Source organism: Talpa europaea, assembly GCF_964194135.1.
Source record: "Talpa europaea genome assembly, chromosome: 4".
NCBI lineage: Eukaryota > Metazoa > Chordata > Mammalia > Eulipotyphla > Talpidae > Talpa > Talpa europaea.
In genome coordinates, this window is record NC_140070.1 from 41,040,647 (window position 1) to 41,061,801 (window position 21,155).

General features: G+C 33.5%; 1 protein-coding gene across 1 annotated transcript in view; it reads right to left on the bottom strand.

The window, feature by feature from the left end:
- Positions 1 to 21,155, bottom strand: part of TNKS (tankyrase) — a gene marked incomplete at both ends in the record, with an annotated part of 159,975 nt that overhangs the window by 17,504 nt on the left and 121,316 nt on the right. The window contains 8 exons of the mRNA XM_084231387.1: positions 3,761 to 3,843; positions 4,486 to 4,723; positions 6,421 to 6,609; positions 13,035 to 13,144; positions 13,450 to 13,669; positions 14,810 to 14,975; positions 16,815 to 16,960; positions 20,009 to 20,088. Of these exons, the coding sequence (XP_084087513.1) occupies positions 3,761 to 3,843; positions 4,486 to 4,723; positions 6,421 to 6,609; positions 13,035 to 13,144; positions 13,450 to 13,669; positions 14,810 to 14,975; positions 16,815 to 16,960; positions 20,009 to 20,088 (1,232 nt within the window). The remainder of the gene's footprint in view (positions 1 to 3,760; positions 3,844 to 4,485; positions 4,724 to 6,420; positions 6,610 to 13,034; positions 13,145 to 13,449; positions 13,670 to 14,809; positions 14,976 to 16,814; positions 16,961 to 20,008; positions 20,089 to 21,155) is intronic.

The window sequence follows — 21,155 nt, forward strand, 5'->3', positions numbered from 1 at the left end:
TTCAGAATTTAAAATAAAAACTTATGTATATATTTATACTATATGTGGTAATGAATGTTAACCAGTCTTTTTTATGAAAATATGATGTAGGTTGATCATAATATGTCCATGAGGACTCTTCTAAGTCATAGCATTTATGTTCCAGGAACTGCAATGTCAGTCACACTGACCTTTTCCATAGAAAAAAGGCATTTTCTATTCAGGAAGCTACATTATAAAGGGTGGGTCAAAGTGTCAATGGTATATTTAACTAACAGTAAAGGATACTGGTATATACATTATGTAAAACAGAGAGCCAAGCAAAGTGTATATGTTAAACAAGTCAAGTTAGTTAGGAGACTTGACTTGAATTAAAAGGGCCCAACATAAGTACCCTCACTCATCTCACTACACAATTATCTTGACAATCATCACACATTCCTGGCCTGATACAGATATATGGAAAAGTTTACAAAGTGCACTACTCTATAACTAAAGGCTAGTAACACAATTGGCTAAAAGAGTTAATTTGAATGTTTGATGATTAAAAATTGTGTAGAAGACAGTCAAGCATGGGTCAATACAAAGAAAGAGAACTATGCCAGGTAATACACATTAAATAGAATAGTCAATGTATGGACTATAAAAAAAAGATACAAAAACTTTCTAGTAAAAAGGATATCAATGGAACCATTTACTCAGAACAAAACTAAAGTGAAAAAGACAATGACTAAACTAATGAAACAAGGATAAGCTGTTAAAAATAAGGACTATAGGACTAAACTATTAAAAACAATGAGATAATGAAATCCATTACTAAAGATTTGTAAGGTAAAAAATGAGAAAATAAAACATAAAATTATAATGTAAACTGATGAAAAAGTAGACACTAAAGTCCTTGACAAACTCCCAATAGCTAACTGGAGTTGTCGTGTGACTTAGGGTCTTCAGTTTATTAAGCAAACGTATGAAATTTCATTAGTGTGGATATGATTTTGGAAGTTAAGTCTGGAGTTTGGCTATTGCAACAGAAATGGCTTTAGAATAGTTTTAGTACTTTCAGGGAAGGAATAAAGTAAAAAGATTCTATCTGTTTAGGATATTCTCACAAGAAATCTCAAGCAGGGTCTGGGTGAAGATAAAGGGAAATTATGTCAGTAATCTATAAAGTTTTCACCACCAGCAGAAGACCCAGCTGATGCTTCATTAAAGCATATTTTAAAAACTGACACAGTGTGACTAGGGGTTTTAGTTATCTGGACATTTTTGAAGGTATTTTTTTTTTTTTCAGGTAAGGGGAGTCATAGGTTAAATGTCCTAACCAATGTTACACAACCAGTAACAGGGAGAAGATAATCAAAATGAAGGTATTCTTTTAATCTAGTACACGCCAACTGTTTTGATCACTAAGAACATTAAAGGTGAATACAAATCATGACATAAAGAAATTTAGCTTAAAAATTAAGAAAAGGCACTAGGAAATCTTACAAGTATAACTAAAATGAAAAAAAGCTGGAGTTTTTAATTAACTTCAAAGTGCCTATCAGCCTACAAAGAAACCATAGTGGGTCAAAGAGTACAGTGAGACGTTTAGAAACTATGTCCATATAAAAAATAACTGAAAATGAAGGTATATTTATCCTTAAATAGGAGGAACTTTATAGGAGTGGGCAGTTGGAAGGGTAAGTCTTTGATAAGGTGGTTAGGTCTTAAAAACATAGGAAGTCTATATTTATGTTAGTGAGTTGATTAGTGGCCCTTAAAAAGAGAGCTATCTGTTGCAACCCCCAGGACCTGTGAAGGACTTTATTTGAAAACCTTTTTTTGCATCTGTGATAATTAATATATAAAAACCTCATTTGAACGAAGTCAGGAGGCTAGAAGAGAGTTCCCAAGCACGAGTAAGCAAGGTACAGGGCAGAATCTAACTGAATAGGTGTGCTTGGGGAGAGTGACACAGCTGTGTTGCGCCAGAGGGAGTAAGACGTCTCCTTTTTTGCCCAGCAACAGCTCAGTCAGAATGCCATAACCCAGCAAATGAGAAAACACACCTCTTACCTCCAGTTTCCTCCAATGTTGTTTATAACAGTCCTTCTAAAATCTACACAAGTGTTCTTTCTTTTGTTCCATGGAAGCATGCCTGTGTTTTGCCATGAGATCACACTTCCTAACTGCTTTTCTGTGGTTGTTTCTGATTAAATATATTTTGTTGGTGAAATAACTGGCTAGCTCGCTGAGGGGAGGCTTTAAATTTAAAGTAAGTGTCCTTACAAGAAACACAAAGAAGAGAAGAGAGACACAGAGAATGCCATATGATGGAAGCAGAGATTAGAGAAATGTGGCCATAAGCCGAAGGGGCCCCCAATTACTGGACACTAGAAGAGGATGGAACAGATTCTCTCCTGAATACCTTATAGGGAGTGCAATCCTGCTAGAAACCTTGATTTTGAATTTCAGGTCTCCAGAACTGGAAGGGAATAGATTTCTGTTGTTTAAGTCATCAGTGTTTGTGCTAATTCGTTATGGCAGCCCTATGAAACTAATATAAATGCAGACTAGAGATTAGATTTCTGTGAAAAAGAGGGAAATGCAAACCTAAGAACAATGGATTACACAGGGTGACAGATTTTGGCACACTTAAAACTATAAACATTTTATTAAACCTGTCCAAGCTGTAACAAGTTATCTTCCCACAGGAATGCTAAAGGGGTAACCCCTATACCTGGGTGAATGACAAAGATTTCTAAGGACCTTTCCTATTCTAAAATTTCATGTATATCAATTAACAATCAATTTAAACTCAGAAATTTATTAATCAATATTTAACACTAACGTAATAAAACCATACAGTAATAAGCTAAAACCTCATTATCCATATTAAATAAAATGACAAATAGGAAGACTTTAATTCATAAGCACTCTAATGATGACTTCATAATATGACCCTCATAGATATTTAAGATACATTTGAAAATAGACTAGGTCTACCTGAGTGTGTGGCTAATTTTTGGTGCAACATTAGACTGTAACTGGACAACAAGCAGCTTCATAAAGGGGCAATTTTTGAAAAGTACACTTGTCCAAATATAAATTTGTTTTCTAATTTAATGACAAACAAATCTTTGCTTCACAAAGATTTTGCTGAATAGTTTATATAAAAATTTCCCATTGGCTTTAAGGTAGAGACTAGTCACATCAGTAATACAGTGAGAGGATTAAATGTGAACATTTTTTGGAAAAAAAAGAAATCAAGGAAGATTATGCAAACATTTTTAAGTGGTGGTTTCATGGTCCAAGTTTTGACATGTAATAAAACATATGGAGATAGACTACTTATAAAGACACAACACAGTTAACAAAGACTCCCATCATCTGTTAGACAGTTTTAGGAAGAATATGAAATACTGGATCCCCCTGGCTGCTTTAGAGGTGTGCTGTGGTTTTTTTGTTTTTTTTTTTTTAAGCACAGGAGGGTGAGAGAATTCACCAGAGCCAGAGTGGGGAACAGAATAGGCAGACTGACGAAATACACTGCTGAGGGGAGCAGTGGGCATGGCAGGAGAGATCTGTTGCACCATGTGGGACCCTCGCCGGTGGCCGGGGATCGAACCGGTGCTGCAGAGGCTGCGGGCAGCTTTGCAGCCCAGCGCTCAACCACTGCACCACCAGGGGAGGCCCTGCTGTGGCTTTTAATGGAGGTTAAAAAACAAAAAAGAAACAAGTGCCAGTTAATTATTCTTAATGTTTAATTAAAAAGTCTCAACTATAAATGAGAGCTTACCTGCTCTGTTTCAAAGATGTCCCGAAGGTGCTCAAGACCAAGGCTTTTTAGGAACTGGCTGATATTCATATCAAGACCCGCAACTAAAAAAGACAAATTATTAAAGTCCCTCAGAACAATTTTTAGACATCCAGAAAGGAAATTCAGTCACTTTTTTTTTTAAAACCACGGCTCTCTGATACCCTTGGCTGTGCAGATGATTTTATACAGCATAAAATAATCCAGAATATATAAACTGCATTCTGACATTTTGCATCATTTTTTCTAAATTTGTTTGAGGAGTAAAAGCAGATTTATCAAATGAGTAATATTTATATTTGTTGTAACATCACAGAGCATAACCTATATTTTCAGTGAACTATTTATCAGTTTGAACTGAAAATTCAAATTTACCAGCCACTATTCCTGGATCTCTGAGCTTTTTCTGATATTACTTCAATAATAAGTAGTTTACTGAGATAATAATGTTGGAAATGAATATACTGGAATATACATAAGAAAGAACACTGTAAATACCTAGGAGCTTATTTTATGAAGATGTATTTCTTGTAAAGTAAAATTTAAAGCAAAATTTCTTGCCTGTAAAATTTATAGTAAAGTAAAATTTCTTGTCTGTAAAATTTACAGACGGACTGACTGTGTGGTGTTGAATAACTACCAATAGAAAAAGTGAAACTCTTCATTTGAAAAAGGACAACAAAGAAGCATTCATAAGGTATACTTGCCTTCTCCTTCCTTTCTTTCTGCACCTGCTGCGCCATCCCCTGTGTTGGACGCTCCACCCACTGCCAACTCCGCTAAGGGGCCGGTGAGGTTATCTATGCTGCTAGCAGCGGACAGGCAGGAGGGAGTGGATGCTGGTGAGATCAGAGAGGCACTCACTACAGTAGCCTGAGGTTTGAAACAGGTAGGTAAGGCCTCTGGGGGCATGGCATCTATCAACAAAGCTCGGATATCATCAGCCTGAGAAGAGTAATACAGAAAACAAAAATAGTGCATTTTAAAATAGTTTAGTTTTTCACCAAGGACCAAATACTTTGTGAAATTTTTCTTAATAATTGTCTCATTATTTCCTATGTTTTTGATCATTTCTTCCACTTTCCTTCTCTGATCCATAGCTCCAAAGAGTCCCAGCAGTTTCAATAGGTGGAGTGGAGAACATACTTAATTTTTAAAAAAACATTTCATCTTTTCAAAATCTAATGTACAGTGTTAAGACTAAGCTAATAATACTTTAGTATGCTTGAAATTTGCTGAGAATAGATCGTAAGTGTTCTCGAAACGCTTCACACAAGTGTTCATAAAATCACACAAGAAAGAGTCAACTAAAAAAAAGAATGTAGATTACATTGATTCTTGGAAATGCTGTCTTAATTAGTGCAAGGTGTGCACACAATTGCTCATAATGATCACACATGAGGATATATAAGTTAAGATTTGAATAGAGTAAATAATATTTCACCTTTTTTTTTTTAAAAAAAAGCACATGCTGATTTTTAATCTCTTTTAGAAGTTCACAAATTCATTATATTTGGCTTATGCTTAAACAACTAGAATAATTTTTGTTCTTTTAGTTAGTGCACACTTAATAGTTTAATGCACAATTAAAACCTGGTGAATTATTAAAGGGATGGTACTTTAATTTGGCTAGCTTATCCATGAACTTTACAGTTTGTATGTATTTGGCATGTCATACCACAACAAAGGGTGGCATGTATTTGCTTTTCCTTGAATCTATCTGGGTTGCCCTTTACATTGCTATGATCAGGAGAATGCAGAACTGATGTTCTGAGGGTTTAAAGCCAGGCTTTCAGAAGACTGGCAGCTTCTACTTTTTCTCTTAGAAGCTGTCCTCCTTGCTGTATAAAGTTTGGGCTAGACTACTGAGTGACAAGATATGACCTACAGAGAGAGGCCTGTATGATGAGAGGCTATCCTAGACATTGCAGGCTCACCTGCAATGCACAAGCACAAGACTGTGAAAATAACAAATTGCTGTATCCTTCATTTAGTTTTGGTTAAACTACTAAGTATTTCGAGGCCATCTGTAACGCAGCAATAGATCTCGAAAGAGAGTGTGGTTTGGGAAAACATTTTTAGCTTAAAAAATTGCATATTATTTTAACTATACCGTAACTCCCTGACTTTCTTAAAGTTTAGGGAAGATAATGCTATGCTTAATTTTGTGACTAATATTTAATAACAAAAATTTAATTCTTGGTTTTAAAAATATTTCTATAGCATATCAACTCATTTTCCCATCTTCAGAAGAATCGTGTACAGCCCAGAAATGAACTTTTCTTTCATTATCTCATAGCCTCAGGTAAATTATCATTAAGATTAGTTGCTCTAGATTAATAAGCTAAATGTAGGAGGTGTAAGGTATTTTGCTAAATGTAATCCTTTGAGGACATATTCCAGATATATGTTTTTCTATGATTCATCTTTTCCCTCCAAGATAAGTATGGCAAAAAGAATTAAGTTTCTACTCAGTTTGCCTTAAAGAGTTTTAAATTGTATAAAAAACATGCACTTAAAAAAATTCCAGAAGGAGGGAAATTTGTCCTACTATGCACTAATAAAGGCCATCTGCTAAGTCCTGGAATTTAATGTCAACTCTGAAGGTAAATAAAGGTAAATATTCTGAAAGGAGGACTTACTGTTGCCAGATCTAAAGGTGTCTGCCCTTCTTGGTTCTTCATAGTTGGATCTGCACCGTGTGCTAAGAGTAGGGCACATAACTGTGTCCTTCCTTTTTGGGCTGCTTCATGAAGAGGAGTAAATGCCCACTTATCTGTAGCGTTCACACATGTGTTGTATTTTATCAATAGTGCTGCTATGTCCACATGCTGAAGAAATACAAATGGATGTGAGGAGTTAAGAATGCCTCTGTTCAACAGCACTTGCAATCAGGGAAATGCAAATCAAAACTACCATGAGATACCATCTTACACCAGTGAGAATGGCACATATTAAAAAAACTAGCAACAACAAATGTTGGCGAGGTTGTGGAGAAAAAGGAACTCTTCTGCACTGTTGGTGGGAGTGCAAACTGGTCCAACCACTATGGAGAGCTGTGTGGAGATTTCTGGACCTACTAAACATAGAGCTTCCACAGGATCCAGCAATTCCACTCCTAGGTATTTACCCAAAGAACACAGAAACATCAATTCCAAAGAACACCTGCACCCCTATGTTTATAGCAGCACTGTTTACAATAGCTAAGCTTTGGAAACAGCCCAAATGCCCAAAAATAGATGACTGGATCAAGAAGATGTGGTACATATATACCATGGAATATTACTCAGCATTCAAAAAAGATAAACACATGCAATTTGCAGCAACATGGATGGCGCTGCAAGGGATCATGCTCAGTGAAATAAGCCAAAAAGAAAAAGAAAAATACCGGATGGTCTCACTCATAGCAGGAATCTAGAAAACTTAAATAAGGGACCAGGAAAAAGAATAACTATAAGAAAGTGAAAATCAAAATCAACAAAAAACTATGAACCAGAGACACTTTTTGGGGGGTGGGGGCCGGGAGGGGAGGGATTGGGGTCAGAATGGGGGGACTGCAATTGTATGGGGAATATAAAAATAAAATTTATTAATTAAAAAAAAAAAAGAATGCCTCTGTTTCAGTATTCTGATACTTAATAGATGTTTCCTCTAAAAAATAAAGTATTTTCCCATTCCTCTGCCTACATGCCTACATTTTGGGTTCCATCTTCCCCTGCCTGCTCCAAAGCCTCAATTTCACACTCTTTTATCCCACAATCCTTCATGGGCTTTAAAATTTTTTATTCAACCTTCTAACATAGTTAAGTGTATCTTAAAGACAAATACACGATGAAACTCTTGCCTGATTCTAAGTCTCCTATTAAGAGTCTAATCTGTCTGCCAAACTTTTAAAAACAAACTTTCTATACCTATTGCTTTTTCTCATTGCAATCTAAGCCTACTTTTCTTCTAAGCCATTGCAATCTGAATTATTGAAACACTCATCTCAAAGAGTCCTTCTTTAGCCTTTGGGAAAGTAATATAACATAGCAAAACAGTATTTTACAAAAATTAGTCTAATTGGAGAAAATGTCAGAAGCGGAAACATTAATAACCTGGGCATGAGGTGATGATATCCTAAATTGATGGTTATCCAGAATGGAAAAAACTACTAAAAGTTTCGACATTGGCCCTGACAATATAAATATTACATAGCAATATAAATATAAAATACAATATAAATATAGCAAAAGGTGAAGAATAAGGCTAGGGATTCTGAGACCAGGCAGTTTTGTGACCTTATTGGGATTATGAACGAGATAGCATCATTAAAAATTGATTCTAAAACAAAAGATAAATATAGGTACCACCCATGTAAATATAAAAATCACTTAAAACAATACAAAATACAGTGATTTGTTTCCCTTTTTCAAAGGAGTTATGCTGAAAAGGATAGAGTAGTTTCACTCAGTTAACCCAAAAGCAGGGGATAATTTCAAACTTCTCTCCAGTAAGATTACAGATTATTTAAACAGTGTTTCTGATGATTAATTTTGTTCTACTCCATGTGTACTGGCAGAAAATAAAACTTGGTAGACTAATTTGCATAGGTTTTCAAATTTAGACAATTGAAGGAAAATTTGTGTACATGTGTAAAATAAAATATAGATGATATGTATTATTAAACTTTCTTTATGTTGTTGAACTTGTGGCTTATGCTTGGAAAAAAACAATTACATGCTAATAAGTCTGCTGACAAGCATCTGAAAGAACAATAAACAGAATTACTACTCAAGGAGACTGAAAACACAATTCTTAAAATCTTTTTAAATAGCCATACCACTAGAGCAAAAGCAGTAACTGAAATTTAAGGTTGACAAACACAATAAGTAAGCTACAACTCAGTTCTATACAATATATAAAATCTACAGAAAGAAACGGAACTCTGCTGGAATATTTCTAGGAAAGTCAATTTAATATGGCTCCAGAATCAAGCTATAATACAGAATGCTTTAAATGACAAAAAAAACAAAAAACAAAAAACAAAAAACAAAAAAAACATAAAAAGACTGTGAGGGTCCTAATTTAATTTTACAGAGTTGGGAAGTAGAGAAAAGAGAAATGTGCGTGGGCTCCAGTTAGCCATTTAATCGTTTAATGATATAATAAAATCCTCCCGAATGTTCTACATTTTAGATTTAAAAGCAATGAAAACTAAAAAAATTAAGAGAAAACTCAGTGAGAACTGATTTATTCTAATGAGATGATAGAAAATACATACTTCATGGTAGATAAATAGCAATGCCTTACATTTCTAAATAGCATAAATGTTAACTTTTTATGTAAATGTATGTTAAAAAATAGCATAAGGCATTATAATACAAGAACACTAAATATGATAAAGCATATTACCATTAATGTAAACTTATGAAATCTGTGACTTTTATTAAAACTTCTTAAACTATGTTTTGTTTCTCTATTTGGAAAAACTGAGGTGGCAAGTTCTTTTATACAAAAAGCCTCAAAGACATGCAGACTTCAGACTGAGCTACCCAGAAGAAAAAGTTAAAATATGCAGCAAAGAAAAATTAACCAATAAGTAACAGTTTAAATGACTTTTTCTAAAGACAAGGTGTGAATTTATTTAAGATTTATTTTTATTTATGCATACAAGAACTGGGGTGTAGGCCAGAGGTGTGGGGGGTGAGAGGATTTATCAGAGACAGAGTGGGGAGCAGCAGGGGAGACAGGAGAGGTCTGCTGAGCCATGTGGATTAGCTCCCTGGCTGGGGATAGAACTCATATGGGGATGGAACTCATGCTGCAGTGGCTAGCAATAGCTCCTTAGCGCTGAGACTTTAACCCCTACACAACCAGGGAAGCCCCAGTTTAACTGACTTTATACCTAGAATTAGGTATTTCACATTATTATTTTATACCCAATCTACCAGTCATTTTCTACTATTGAAGTCAATTAATCTGTGTCTATTTCACACTGCTGCTGAGTTGGTCAAACATTGACTATTTTTAAGGCTGTGCAGTAAAACTGTGGCACAGAGGCCTTAGTTCCGTTTTACTCAGGATGTGAGCTGTAGGGAGTTATTTTATAATAGCATTGCCTTTTTATATTGCTTAGGGTAGAGAATGCCCTTTCCACATGCATCGTCATATAATGATCACAATATAAAGACGATCATAGCATGCAAGTTTTACTAAAAAGAAAACTGAAGATTAGAACGAATAAGGCATTTGCTGAAGACTGTGGGGTTACAGAATACTGAAGGGTAGATCCCAGATGTTCAGATTCCAAGTTCAGGTCTTTTCATTATAACAAAACTGCCTGCAGGGTTTTGCTAGACTAAAATACAATCAATAGTCATGTCCTGATGAGCTGAAAATGGCAGAATATGATATTGGAAAGAACCCATTTAAACAGAGATCACTAGATAACACTATACGTAAACTACAATATTTTATTTCTAATATGGAAGCCTTTAATCCATTTAAAGCACCACAAAAACCTCCTCCACAAAACTATTATTTCAGGTTATGTGCGTCTTATTATACCATGCACTCAGGCCAGTTCAAGCAAAGCATCACTGGGATGAATACAATATAACCAGTTTTGTCACTCTAACAGAGAAATGTGGACTGGAGTCCTATAACTGTACAAAAATATTCACCTAGTTTACAAAAACCATGAGTAAAAAGGTACTTTTGAAACATATATTACCTATATAGCTAGAGATAATAAAAATATAATTATATCTACCTTGAGGGAAACAAAGTTGCTTTAAAATTTTTAAACTGTGGGCAACATTGGCCCTTATATTAAATCTACTTACTAGCCGATATAAATACTGATTTGATACAGTTGCTGACAGTAGATTATATGGTACATGAATAGCAATGGATAAAATTATTTTCTAGAGCAGAGATTCTCAGTGGGGAGGATGACAGTCAACTGAGAATTATAATATGTCATGAAAGATGTTACTGGGGAAAGCACACATTGCACATGGTAAAAACATAGCAACAAGAAAAGGCCCAAAAAAGCTATTATGGTGAATAACAGTGCACAATCATCAAATCAGGTATTTGATTTTTGAATTTACAAGCTTAATATAAGAACTATCTGTCCACACAAGGCAAAAGTACCTGCTATAAACATACTGTCTAGCTTATTAGTATAAGGATGGGATGAACCAGGCTGATCAAAACCCCTATTGTGCCCTCCCCACAGCCTGGCAAATTTCTGTTCACTTTTACCTCAGTAAGTAAATTAACGCCATTTACAAAGAGCTTATCAGTAGGGATGTGATGACAAACAGAATAACATACAAAGAGAGAATGAAACCAAAAATGCTCATTTTTCATTCTTATATTAGGATAGCAGGAGTTGTGGATAATAGTAAAATAAATTTATGAAAATTTAATAGTGGGCCTCTGGTCAGGAGACTAACTGCATTATACTTTCCATCAGCTAATGACAAAAGTGTGTCAAGGGAACATGAAAGAAGTTCAACCTGCACACTATATTACTAATTAGCCACAATTTTTTTCTCACATTGCCTTCAAAATGGCACATATGTGCAAAGAATAACATCTTAATACCCTTCCAATCAGTAGAATGAAAATTAGAAGGCAAACTGCTTATTTCACAATTATTTTCTTTTCCCTCTATGACAACAGGATAACATAAAAAGAAGACCATGAAAGAAAAAGATAATGGGATAGAACTTTCCCACATTCATAATGAATGGGATATATAGAAAACTCCACAGATCCATGTAAGTCTTCACAATTGGTAGTGTAGAGTTTTATTAGGTCAGGTCAAGAACTATAATTCTATTGCCCATCCCTATGCTTAGTAGGTTTATATAAAAGTTAATAGTCTGATTTAAGTTCTATTTACCATATCAGCTTTACGAACTTAACTGAAGCTCAGCAAAGGGGTTAGTGGAATACAATATGAAGGGAAGAATTATTTTAAGAAATGATGAACACTACTCCCTAAATGACACATTTATAATTCAAAGGGAAAAGGGTTATATATAAATACATGTAATATGTCAGCAGTAAATATTTTCAGTAGAAAATAATGTAGAAATTATTTCAGTAGAAATATATGTTGTACAGCAAAATTGTGAATCTTACATGAAAGGAAGATTAAAAGAGCATCTAGTAATTTTAACAAAAAAATCAATCATCTCTGGAAACTTTAAATGATTCAGTTTCAAAATGATATAGGTACTAATAATATATTTATTAAATCTGATAGCTTTCAATTAATTTATAACACATTTGGAAGCATAATTTTCTTGTTTGTGCCATTCAAAATTGGAAGATTTGCAATCCTGAAAAGTATTCCCACTCAGATTTGTTATGTCAGAGGGGGTATGAAAAGATGAGGATAATCCCATTATGAAAACCCAGGGAGATGAGAAGAAGAGACTGTGGAAATCATGGTGACTAGCTTTACTTAACATTTTGTCATGCTTTTGCAAACCTAGATACTATCCTTATCAATAGTGACTACAACTATGAGAATCCCTGGCATCTGTGGATTTTTATAGTCAGTTAGGGACTAAGTGGTTAAAGAGACAGGCATCTGAGCATTCATTTTATTCCTGCGCGATTCATCAGGTTTGAAGTGGGCCTTGGAGACTTCCAGGCAGGCAGTTCTAACAAACATCATCAAGGCACTGTAACACATTCATCTCCATGTTCCTTTCAGGTGGTGATTATAGTTACAGAGCATTGAAAGCATGATTCTGAACTTTCACCTTGGGGTTTGAGTTAATCATTCTAACTCTGTGAAACCATATATACCAATAGTTCAACCATTAACTGAATATTTTTTAAATACTGATGATAAACATAAGTCACCACAGGGGAGCTTTCTCCTGACTTTCAGTTTCTAAAATCTACTTGACTACAGCTAAGATTTATTATCTGCATTAATAAATATTAAGTAAGCAACTGTTACATACCTATTATTGCACTAGGTAAGTTGAAGAGACAAAAAATGCTATGAAAAGTGTGGTCCTGGGCCAAAATACAGTAAAGTTTAACTGGAAAGGCTAGACGCTCTAAATAGATTAAAACTGTGCTAAATGATGCTAAATCATATATATATATATATATATATATATCTCATATATATGCTATATATCATATACCCACATATGTATATGTGTATATACATATATATACTTCATGCATATTATGCTTATAACAAAGTAGTAAATGCCAGTGAAGTTTCCTGACTTACCCCATAGGATGCGGCATTATGAAGAGGAATTAAACCACCTTTGTCTTGGGCATTAACATCTGCTCCATGCTCTAGAAGATATTCAGCTACTTCCAGGTTATTGTAGCCTGCTATAATATTGAAAAAAAGGCAAACATGTCAGTGTTAAAAAAAACCTCCTATATATTTATATACACACACACACACACACACATATATATACACACAACTCATGGGAGGAGAATATTAAGGTTTTAATACTTTTTGCTGTAAAATCTAGTATTATCACATAATTAAGAGCTTTTCCAATAAGAAATTATATAAAATTATATTCATGAAAAGCACTAAGTATGGTCAGCATTTCTCTCATCTTTTTATAAACAGTATTATGTATCCAAGAAAGGACAGCCAGACTTGGAAGTGCTGGGGTGCTCACCTGCTAGGTGCAGAGGAGTTGAGTTTCTGCCCTGGGTATCTCTACAGTTGATATTTTCTGGAGTACAGAGCTTCTGCACTCTTGCCAGACATCCCTTCTTGGCTGCATCCAGCAAGGCAGCATCTCCTCTCAGTAAGTCCTGAATATCGGTGTCTCCTTCTTTTACCAAATCTAAAGGTGTGTTTCCATCTCTGTTCTTCTTAGTTGGATCTGCTCCATGCTACAAAGAAACAAAATCCAAATGGCATTTTTTGAAGATTTGACATTTTCTATAGTATCTTTTAAAAGATTTAACATTTACTTACATTAGTATTAATTTTACATTCACTAATCCAAGGATAGATATCTATTCTATATTCATTTTGAAAAGAGAGGCAATATCCTGCTTTAGTTTGCAAATTTTTCATTTAGTAATATAACTACTTTTCAACCAAAGTCCTAAGCCTCAGATCAATGGTAAGGGAAGCATTGAGTTCCTTTCTTTCACTGTTAATATATTTTCTCAGCTTCCAAACTATCTTTGGAAGTTTCCTTAAGAATGGCCTGGAAGTTAATTTTGACCAGATTTCAATTGCATAAAGATGCAAAGATGAGGGAAGAGGAAGACACACAGGTGGAGAGAATGCCTTAATTTTAAATGTAATCATGATGAAAAAAGTTTGGTAGTTTTTAGTATTTTTACCACAAGTCTTAACATTTATTATGAAATCAGATATAAATGTTACTAACAACTAACCTGGTTTTAAAGTAAATGAAAGTCAAGATAGCGACTGCCATTGGCCCACTGCAGAAAACAGATATAAAATAAAGTAGACAATGGGCTCAACTGGTCTGGAAGCTGTTTCTTACCAACTAGTCATAATAAAAAACAGTATCAAATACAGTATTATTCTAGAGATTTGAAAGAACATATTTGATACCATAAAAGTGGTAGAAGAATTTTGATTTAACTACATATGTTTTTCTTTAGTTAAAAAAAAGGGGGAAACTCAGTAAATCCATGTCCAGTGATTTTTCACATTCTGTAATTTAAAAAGGGCACAAGTTATTAAGGAGGAAAAAAATCAAACTTATTCTTTAAATATTAGATAAGCAATGCAAAATAATGCAACTCTTTCCAAAATCTGTGTTGATGAACTGTGATGAACTAAACTTAATCAAATCAGTTCAAAAGGCACTTCAGGCACTTCTCAAAGTTATATAAATATCATGATATCACACTTAAACATCCCTCTAAAACAGATAATAGAAGCAGTCTCTACAGCTTTTATTGAACTTAACAGAATCATTTACTTTGATATAATTTTACATATTAACCCCCAAATAAATATAATTATCTTATATTTTGAAAATTACATACTTTTAAAAGGAGCTTGCAGATTTCATATTTTCCTTTAGCTGCTGCTTCATGTAGAGGGGTAAATTTCCATAAGTCTGCCACATTGACAGAAGCCCCATGCCTTACTAAAAGTTCAGCTACCTCATAGTGTCCATAGGAACAGGCGTTATGAAGGGGCACCAAGCCACTAAAAAAGAAAATTATTTCAAAGACATATAACAAATATTTGAGTTAAAATGATTTCTGTAATAAAAATAATGCAATTCTTCTAAGGCAATGACTGTACTAAATACTTAAAAAAATAATTCTCTGATCTTAAAGTTATAGTTATCCATTTCTAAATAAGGATTAATAATTTCAAAAATGTCCCTTTTAATAAAAAAGGACTTTTCCAAGTTTCTTGATGATGGATATAACATTTCACAGCAATCCTTTTCTTTATATATATATATATATATATATATATATATACACACACACACACACACCACAGAAAAAGGTTCTATCACAATACTTTAAATTCAAGTTTTACCAGGTTGCTACAAAGAGCAACTCTACAAGGTGATTTCAGGAAGAAGTGATCAGTGATTTGGCTTTATCATCTCTCAGAATAAAAATTGTATGTTTACCTATAAAATGTACAATACAATTTAACTTCTTTATTTAGGCAAGTTCTAACTTTCACTTTTGGTTCTTAATTCCTACCAATTCAGTAGTGGTTTCAGTGTATAGTTTTAAATACTATACTTGACACAGGTGTCAAGAAATGAAAACTCAAATACCAAATATAGAAACTCCAGCACTGAGGAAGGAAAATATTGACAACAATTATAAATTCTAGTCAGATGAGAAAATCTAGCTGCCTCAACTTATAAGCAAACTATTCTGAGTTAGCTCAGTTCTGATTAGAAGGCATACTAAAAGGAAAATACATGTCATCCTTTAAAAAAAATAGTGCATCAAAAAGAATAAATTTAAACTATATTTAAGAGGTGGCAAAAATAAAATATTAAGTACCTTTTTATTTGGAGAGATCAATACTTTTTTTTTTCCCCCTTTTTAATGTTTTGAGACTAAATATGCTAAGTGCTAAAATGGGCAATATGAACAAATGTTGGTTACTCCCCGATGTACTACAATACTTTCGAAAGCTAGTGATATTATTATTAAATATTCATGTCTGATATGTTCCTTAATAAATCCATAATGGCTAATTAAAGCTTACATTGTGTGGTTTAATTCTATAGTAGTCTGCTATGTAACTGTACAGGAAGGTGCTTACTTGTTTATATTTTGGGATGATGTGTAATTAGCTCAGGATATGGAAGCTCATTTCAGCTAAAACTTCCTTCTTGCATTTCTAATAGTTTCAATGTCTATTTTAAGTCTTGTCTAGATAAATTTAAAAAATTTAGTAATCTGATACAAAAATACAGATGACCTGAATTAGCAAAATTAAATTATGTTTCTATTAATACTGATGACTTAGGGATGGACAGCTTCTTTATGGACAACATATACATTTTTAATAGCCAAAAAAGGGCACGGATGAACAAATTACAAACTAAATAAAAACATTCACACAATGTAATCAAACACTACATATATATATATATAAGGGTGAGATAAACTATTAAATACTGATATGGAAAGACAAATATACTACTGGATGCAAAGAAAGCAAATTGCAAAGTAGACTGTACAGAAAGGCATCATTTATTATAGAATGGCATCATGTATATTAAAATCTATTAATCCTCGTTCCCCTGCCCCCATTACCACCACCACCATCACCACCACAGTACCTACAGTGGCATATGCATTTAAAAAGGTTAGAGGATTACAAAAAAACTTTAATGTTGCAATCTCTGGGAAGTGGGGTGAATGGGAACTTCTACTTTCATTTTTGTACCTTTCTATGTTTTGCTTTATGGAAAAAATCTAAGACTTTAAAATATCATTATTATTATTATTATTTTACTGTCTGAAGAGAATGAATCCCAAATAGTTAAATTCTAACACATACCCTTTGTCTTTGGCATGGACATCGGCACCATGGTGTAGAAGGTACTCCACAACAGACACACGATTGTAGCCTGCTGCAAAGTGTAAGGGTGTAGAATGCCGGCCCTCTAAATCTCTGCAATTCACATTTTGAGGGCTGCAAAGTTGCTTTTATGGCACATCACAAACACAAAAAGAACATTAATATTTATTCACAGATTTGCTTGAAAGTACTGCAGACATCTTGGATAAATTATAACTTTCTAATGAATATTTATTACCAAAGATTAGATAAAATAGATAATTTAAAAATCAGTACTCTGCTTGGCTTTACATTATCTACAAATGGTCTTACTGTTCACAGAGCAATTTAATATTTTCAACATTTCCTGGCCAAAATCCATATCAAAAAGAAAAATGCATAATAAAGCAGGTATTTCCAAGATAAATAATACCTTTCTATTTCATCTTATTCACTTTCTCCTGAGACTGTTCATCACAGGTTATCTGCTTATACTAGCATGCTCTTAACCATTCTTGCTTAAATAATACCAACAATTCTGGTGACTGCAGAAGTTCCCAGAGTTCTACTCTCCTTGGTAGTACATTAAACAAGCAAAAGAGCTCTGGAAAATTATTTTAATGTTGCCTGGGCCACCCATTTGGCCCTTTGATACACTACAGTAAAGTCATGCAGCAAAAATGCTTTACTTGATCTTTGGGAGGATGTATAGCTTCACAAATCAAAATTACTCTTACATATTCTAGTTTTGGTCTTCCATCTCTTTCAGCTATGCCCTGCAAATCTCTTCCTTTCTCCTTTTCTCCCTTTTATTGCTACCATTTCAGCATGAGCTCCTTTTAGCACAAGCAAAGTAGTAGGAAGTAAAGTAAGGACTGACAGGCTGCATCACCGGTGGTGACAGATGAATTACAATAATTTGGAATAACAATTGATAATTTATAAAGAATTTCATATTCTTTCAGTGGAAGACTATTATCTGTGAAGTTGATATTATCTCCATTTTACAGATAAAAAAAACCAAGGCTCAAAGAAGTAACTTGCCCTTTATTCATATAGTAAGGGTTAATCTAAAGATCCAAACCCTGCTTTTCTGACTTTTAACTTCTTGATCCTTTTGCTATATCACTGCTTACTTTCTTAATTACCCCAATTCAAGGAGTGATGAAAAGAAGAAAAGTCAAATAAAGCCAAGAAAAAAAATTGGCATTTTCTAGGCTACAAGTTATGATGGCAAAGGCATTTGACAATCTTTCTGCTATTGTTGCCACTGTGATGAACTATTGTTACATACAAACTGAGAACTGGGAAGATCTCTAGTTCTGTTGGTAACTGAGTGCGGACTTCCACATTGGTGAAGTAAAAACAGAAATTTCCCAGAGGCACAATTTTCACATGACTGAAGGAATCTGGGTAGTAAGTACAATCTCCTAAACTCTATGGAAAAGCCTCAGATTATAAAATCTGAAGAGCCATTTTTATCTGGCTAGGTCAAATATCTTATTTTCTTGATGACAAGTGAGTCTGTGGCTACACTAATACATAGCAAAAAAATGAAAAATATTGAGAGTAAACACTTTCAATGGGATCTTACATGATTGAAATTGCTCCCTCTTGCTGCTGCTTTTTACTCTAAATTCACTTTATTATTTTACTTTTGCAGAGAATATTGGCCAAAAAAAAGGTAGGTTATGAAACACAACTGATTTGACAGGTTACAAAAACAAAGTCTGCTCTACTTAGTACATATTTGTTTTCTGATAATTGGAAGTTCTTTATTCTCTCTTCTATTTCACTTTTTGAATGTCAAAGCAATTTTATATCCTTCTTATCTACATTTTGTAGTTTCAAACACTTTACTCAGCAAACAGTATTTTTTTTTCTAATACCTCATTTCTAATACTTTCTAAGTCTAGGGCAAAAAAATTCACCAGGCTTAATTTTCACTTAATTTGAGCTTAGGCCTTTGTTTAGGATATCTGAAAGTTGCAGTATATTTGCCTATTTTATATAAAATTTATGGAGTTAAAAGTTATACATTAAACTAAACTATTACTTTAATAGAAACATAACAATTCTAGTGCTGAGATTATCATGTGATCTAGAAAAGGCATACTAATCACTTTTATATTTAATAGTTTTCTTTTTTTATTAGGATATATTTTAAATGCCAAAAGCATATGTATAAATTTAGATCTTAGAGAACTTTAAAATTTCTCCCTAATGGGAGAAATTTCTCCATAACTTTAAAATTTCAGTGATAACTGAAATTCACTATTTTTCTTTACATAACCTAGACACCATTACAAGATGGAAGAACGGTTGGAGGTGGTCACGTATTGAAAGAAAAAAAAATTTCTATGCAACAGAGCTGGAAAGTGTTCACTATAATTTCAGCCATTGTGTATCATCAAAAGCTCAAATTAATTTGCTCAAAATCACAAAAACAGTTTGGTTAGAATTAACAAAGTTTAGTTTGTACAAAGTAACCTGGCATGACTGTCAATACCAATTTTGCAATTAGACTTCCTTTAAAAAAATAAAAACAAAACCCTAAGACTAACCCCCAGATAAAAGCAAAAACTATATCCTGTTTTGTTATCTTTATTTCTAAATGAATGATTACAGATGGTGTGCTTTAAAAGAGCATATTCAATATTAGAATATAATTTTACATTTGAAAAAAAATTAAATCTACAAACACTGTTTCATTGAAAAAATTTTCTTGGCAAGCAGAATTCCATAGAAAAGAAAATCCATCTTCTGCATATAAGTAATTCCAAATGGTTGCAGGATCCTAAGAATGCTTTTTTTAGAGCAAATGTGAGAATCTCTTGGGAGAGTTCAAGGAACAGTGTTCCAAACTTTATTGTACTATTAGTATGTAGGTTTAGAAATTTAAGAATGCAGTCAGAAATAACACTTTAATTCATTTAACACTTTAATGTAAGTGGAAACAAAAGAGCTTTCATATAAATAGAAGAAAAGTGACTAAAAAGTGGTTTAATGGATAGAAGGAACTAATGGATAGAAGTACTAGGAACTCCTTCATTTTGAAGATCTCTCCTGCTTATGAACTATTGTGCTCATCTCTTTTATTGTTTGGATTTAAGTAGTGTAACTTAGAAGCTTAAAATCAGTTGGCTAGCAAAGGTTGAATAATGCCACCTAAGACATTAAAACCACTGACTTACCTTCACAGTTTCCAAGTCTCCAGCTTTAGATGCCTCTAAGAGTCGATAGTCAACATCAGAAGTGCGCATAGGTGTACTTTCTGCACGAGAGAAAGGAAAGATTACTGTTGGTCTTTGAGGAATTACAGAGTAGTAAAAGAGGAAAAATTATTTGTTGAATGGAAAGGAACAAAAGTGGTCTGAAATGTCTGAGATCTAAGATAGCATATTTTCCTAATCCTTTTCAGATAAGTTATATAAGTAGTTTTTTTACTTATAATCTACATCTATCTGACACTAAGCCAAATAAATTCTAAGACATACAAATCCTTCTGCAGTCCTATGACTTTGTCCTTCAAATTTTATGATCAAAATTTGGCAAGGACAGTGAAGAAACACAGAGTCATATCAAGAATGTCTTTATAATACAAAGTGCCTTACAAAGTATTGTGGCAAAGCTTTGCCACAGAATTTTTTATGTAAACCTACGAAAGGGACTCATGTTTCAGTACTTTAGCCTTTCTTTTGGCCTCAATTTCCTCAATATGAAACAGAAGCACTACTTCTGAAGTCAGTGATCTTAGATAATATAATCAGTGTACAAAAAGACCTATCACCTATATATATTTGCTTAATTCACATTTATTAAATAGCTGAGGGAACTGAAACTTAAAATATCTGTGTAACTGGGAGGTATGATACAAATGCTAAGTAGAATATAATTAAATTGAGCTGTTAAGTCTAGAATTTTAAAGCTAACAAATGATGTATTTTGATTAACCCTATATAAACAAACCAAAAATTCATTACACATTGTCCCAAATAAAAAGGTTTTTCAAGAAAACAATATATAATATATCACTCAAAGTATGATGATGGACATTAACTGTGGCTTTTATAATGCACATGTGCACACATGCTCATATGAAACAAAAAGACTGAAGACTCAGACTTAGACTGTGCTCTATTTGTGACAATGGACAACTCACTTACTTAATGGTTTTACTTTTGCACCTACACAGAGTGTTAATTTCCTTTAAAGACTCTCTTTCAGACTTAAGACTGCATTGTATCTTATGATCTTAGACACCTTTCTTAAGTCCACTGTCTAAACAAGATCAAGGTTTCAGATTTCAGAAGAAATCTATAAAAGGTTTTAGATTTCAGA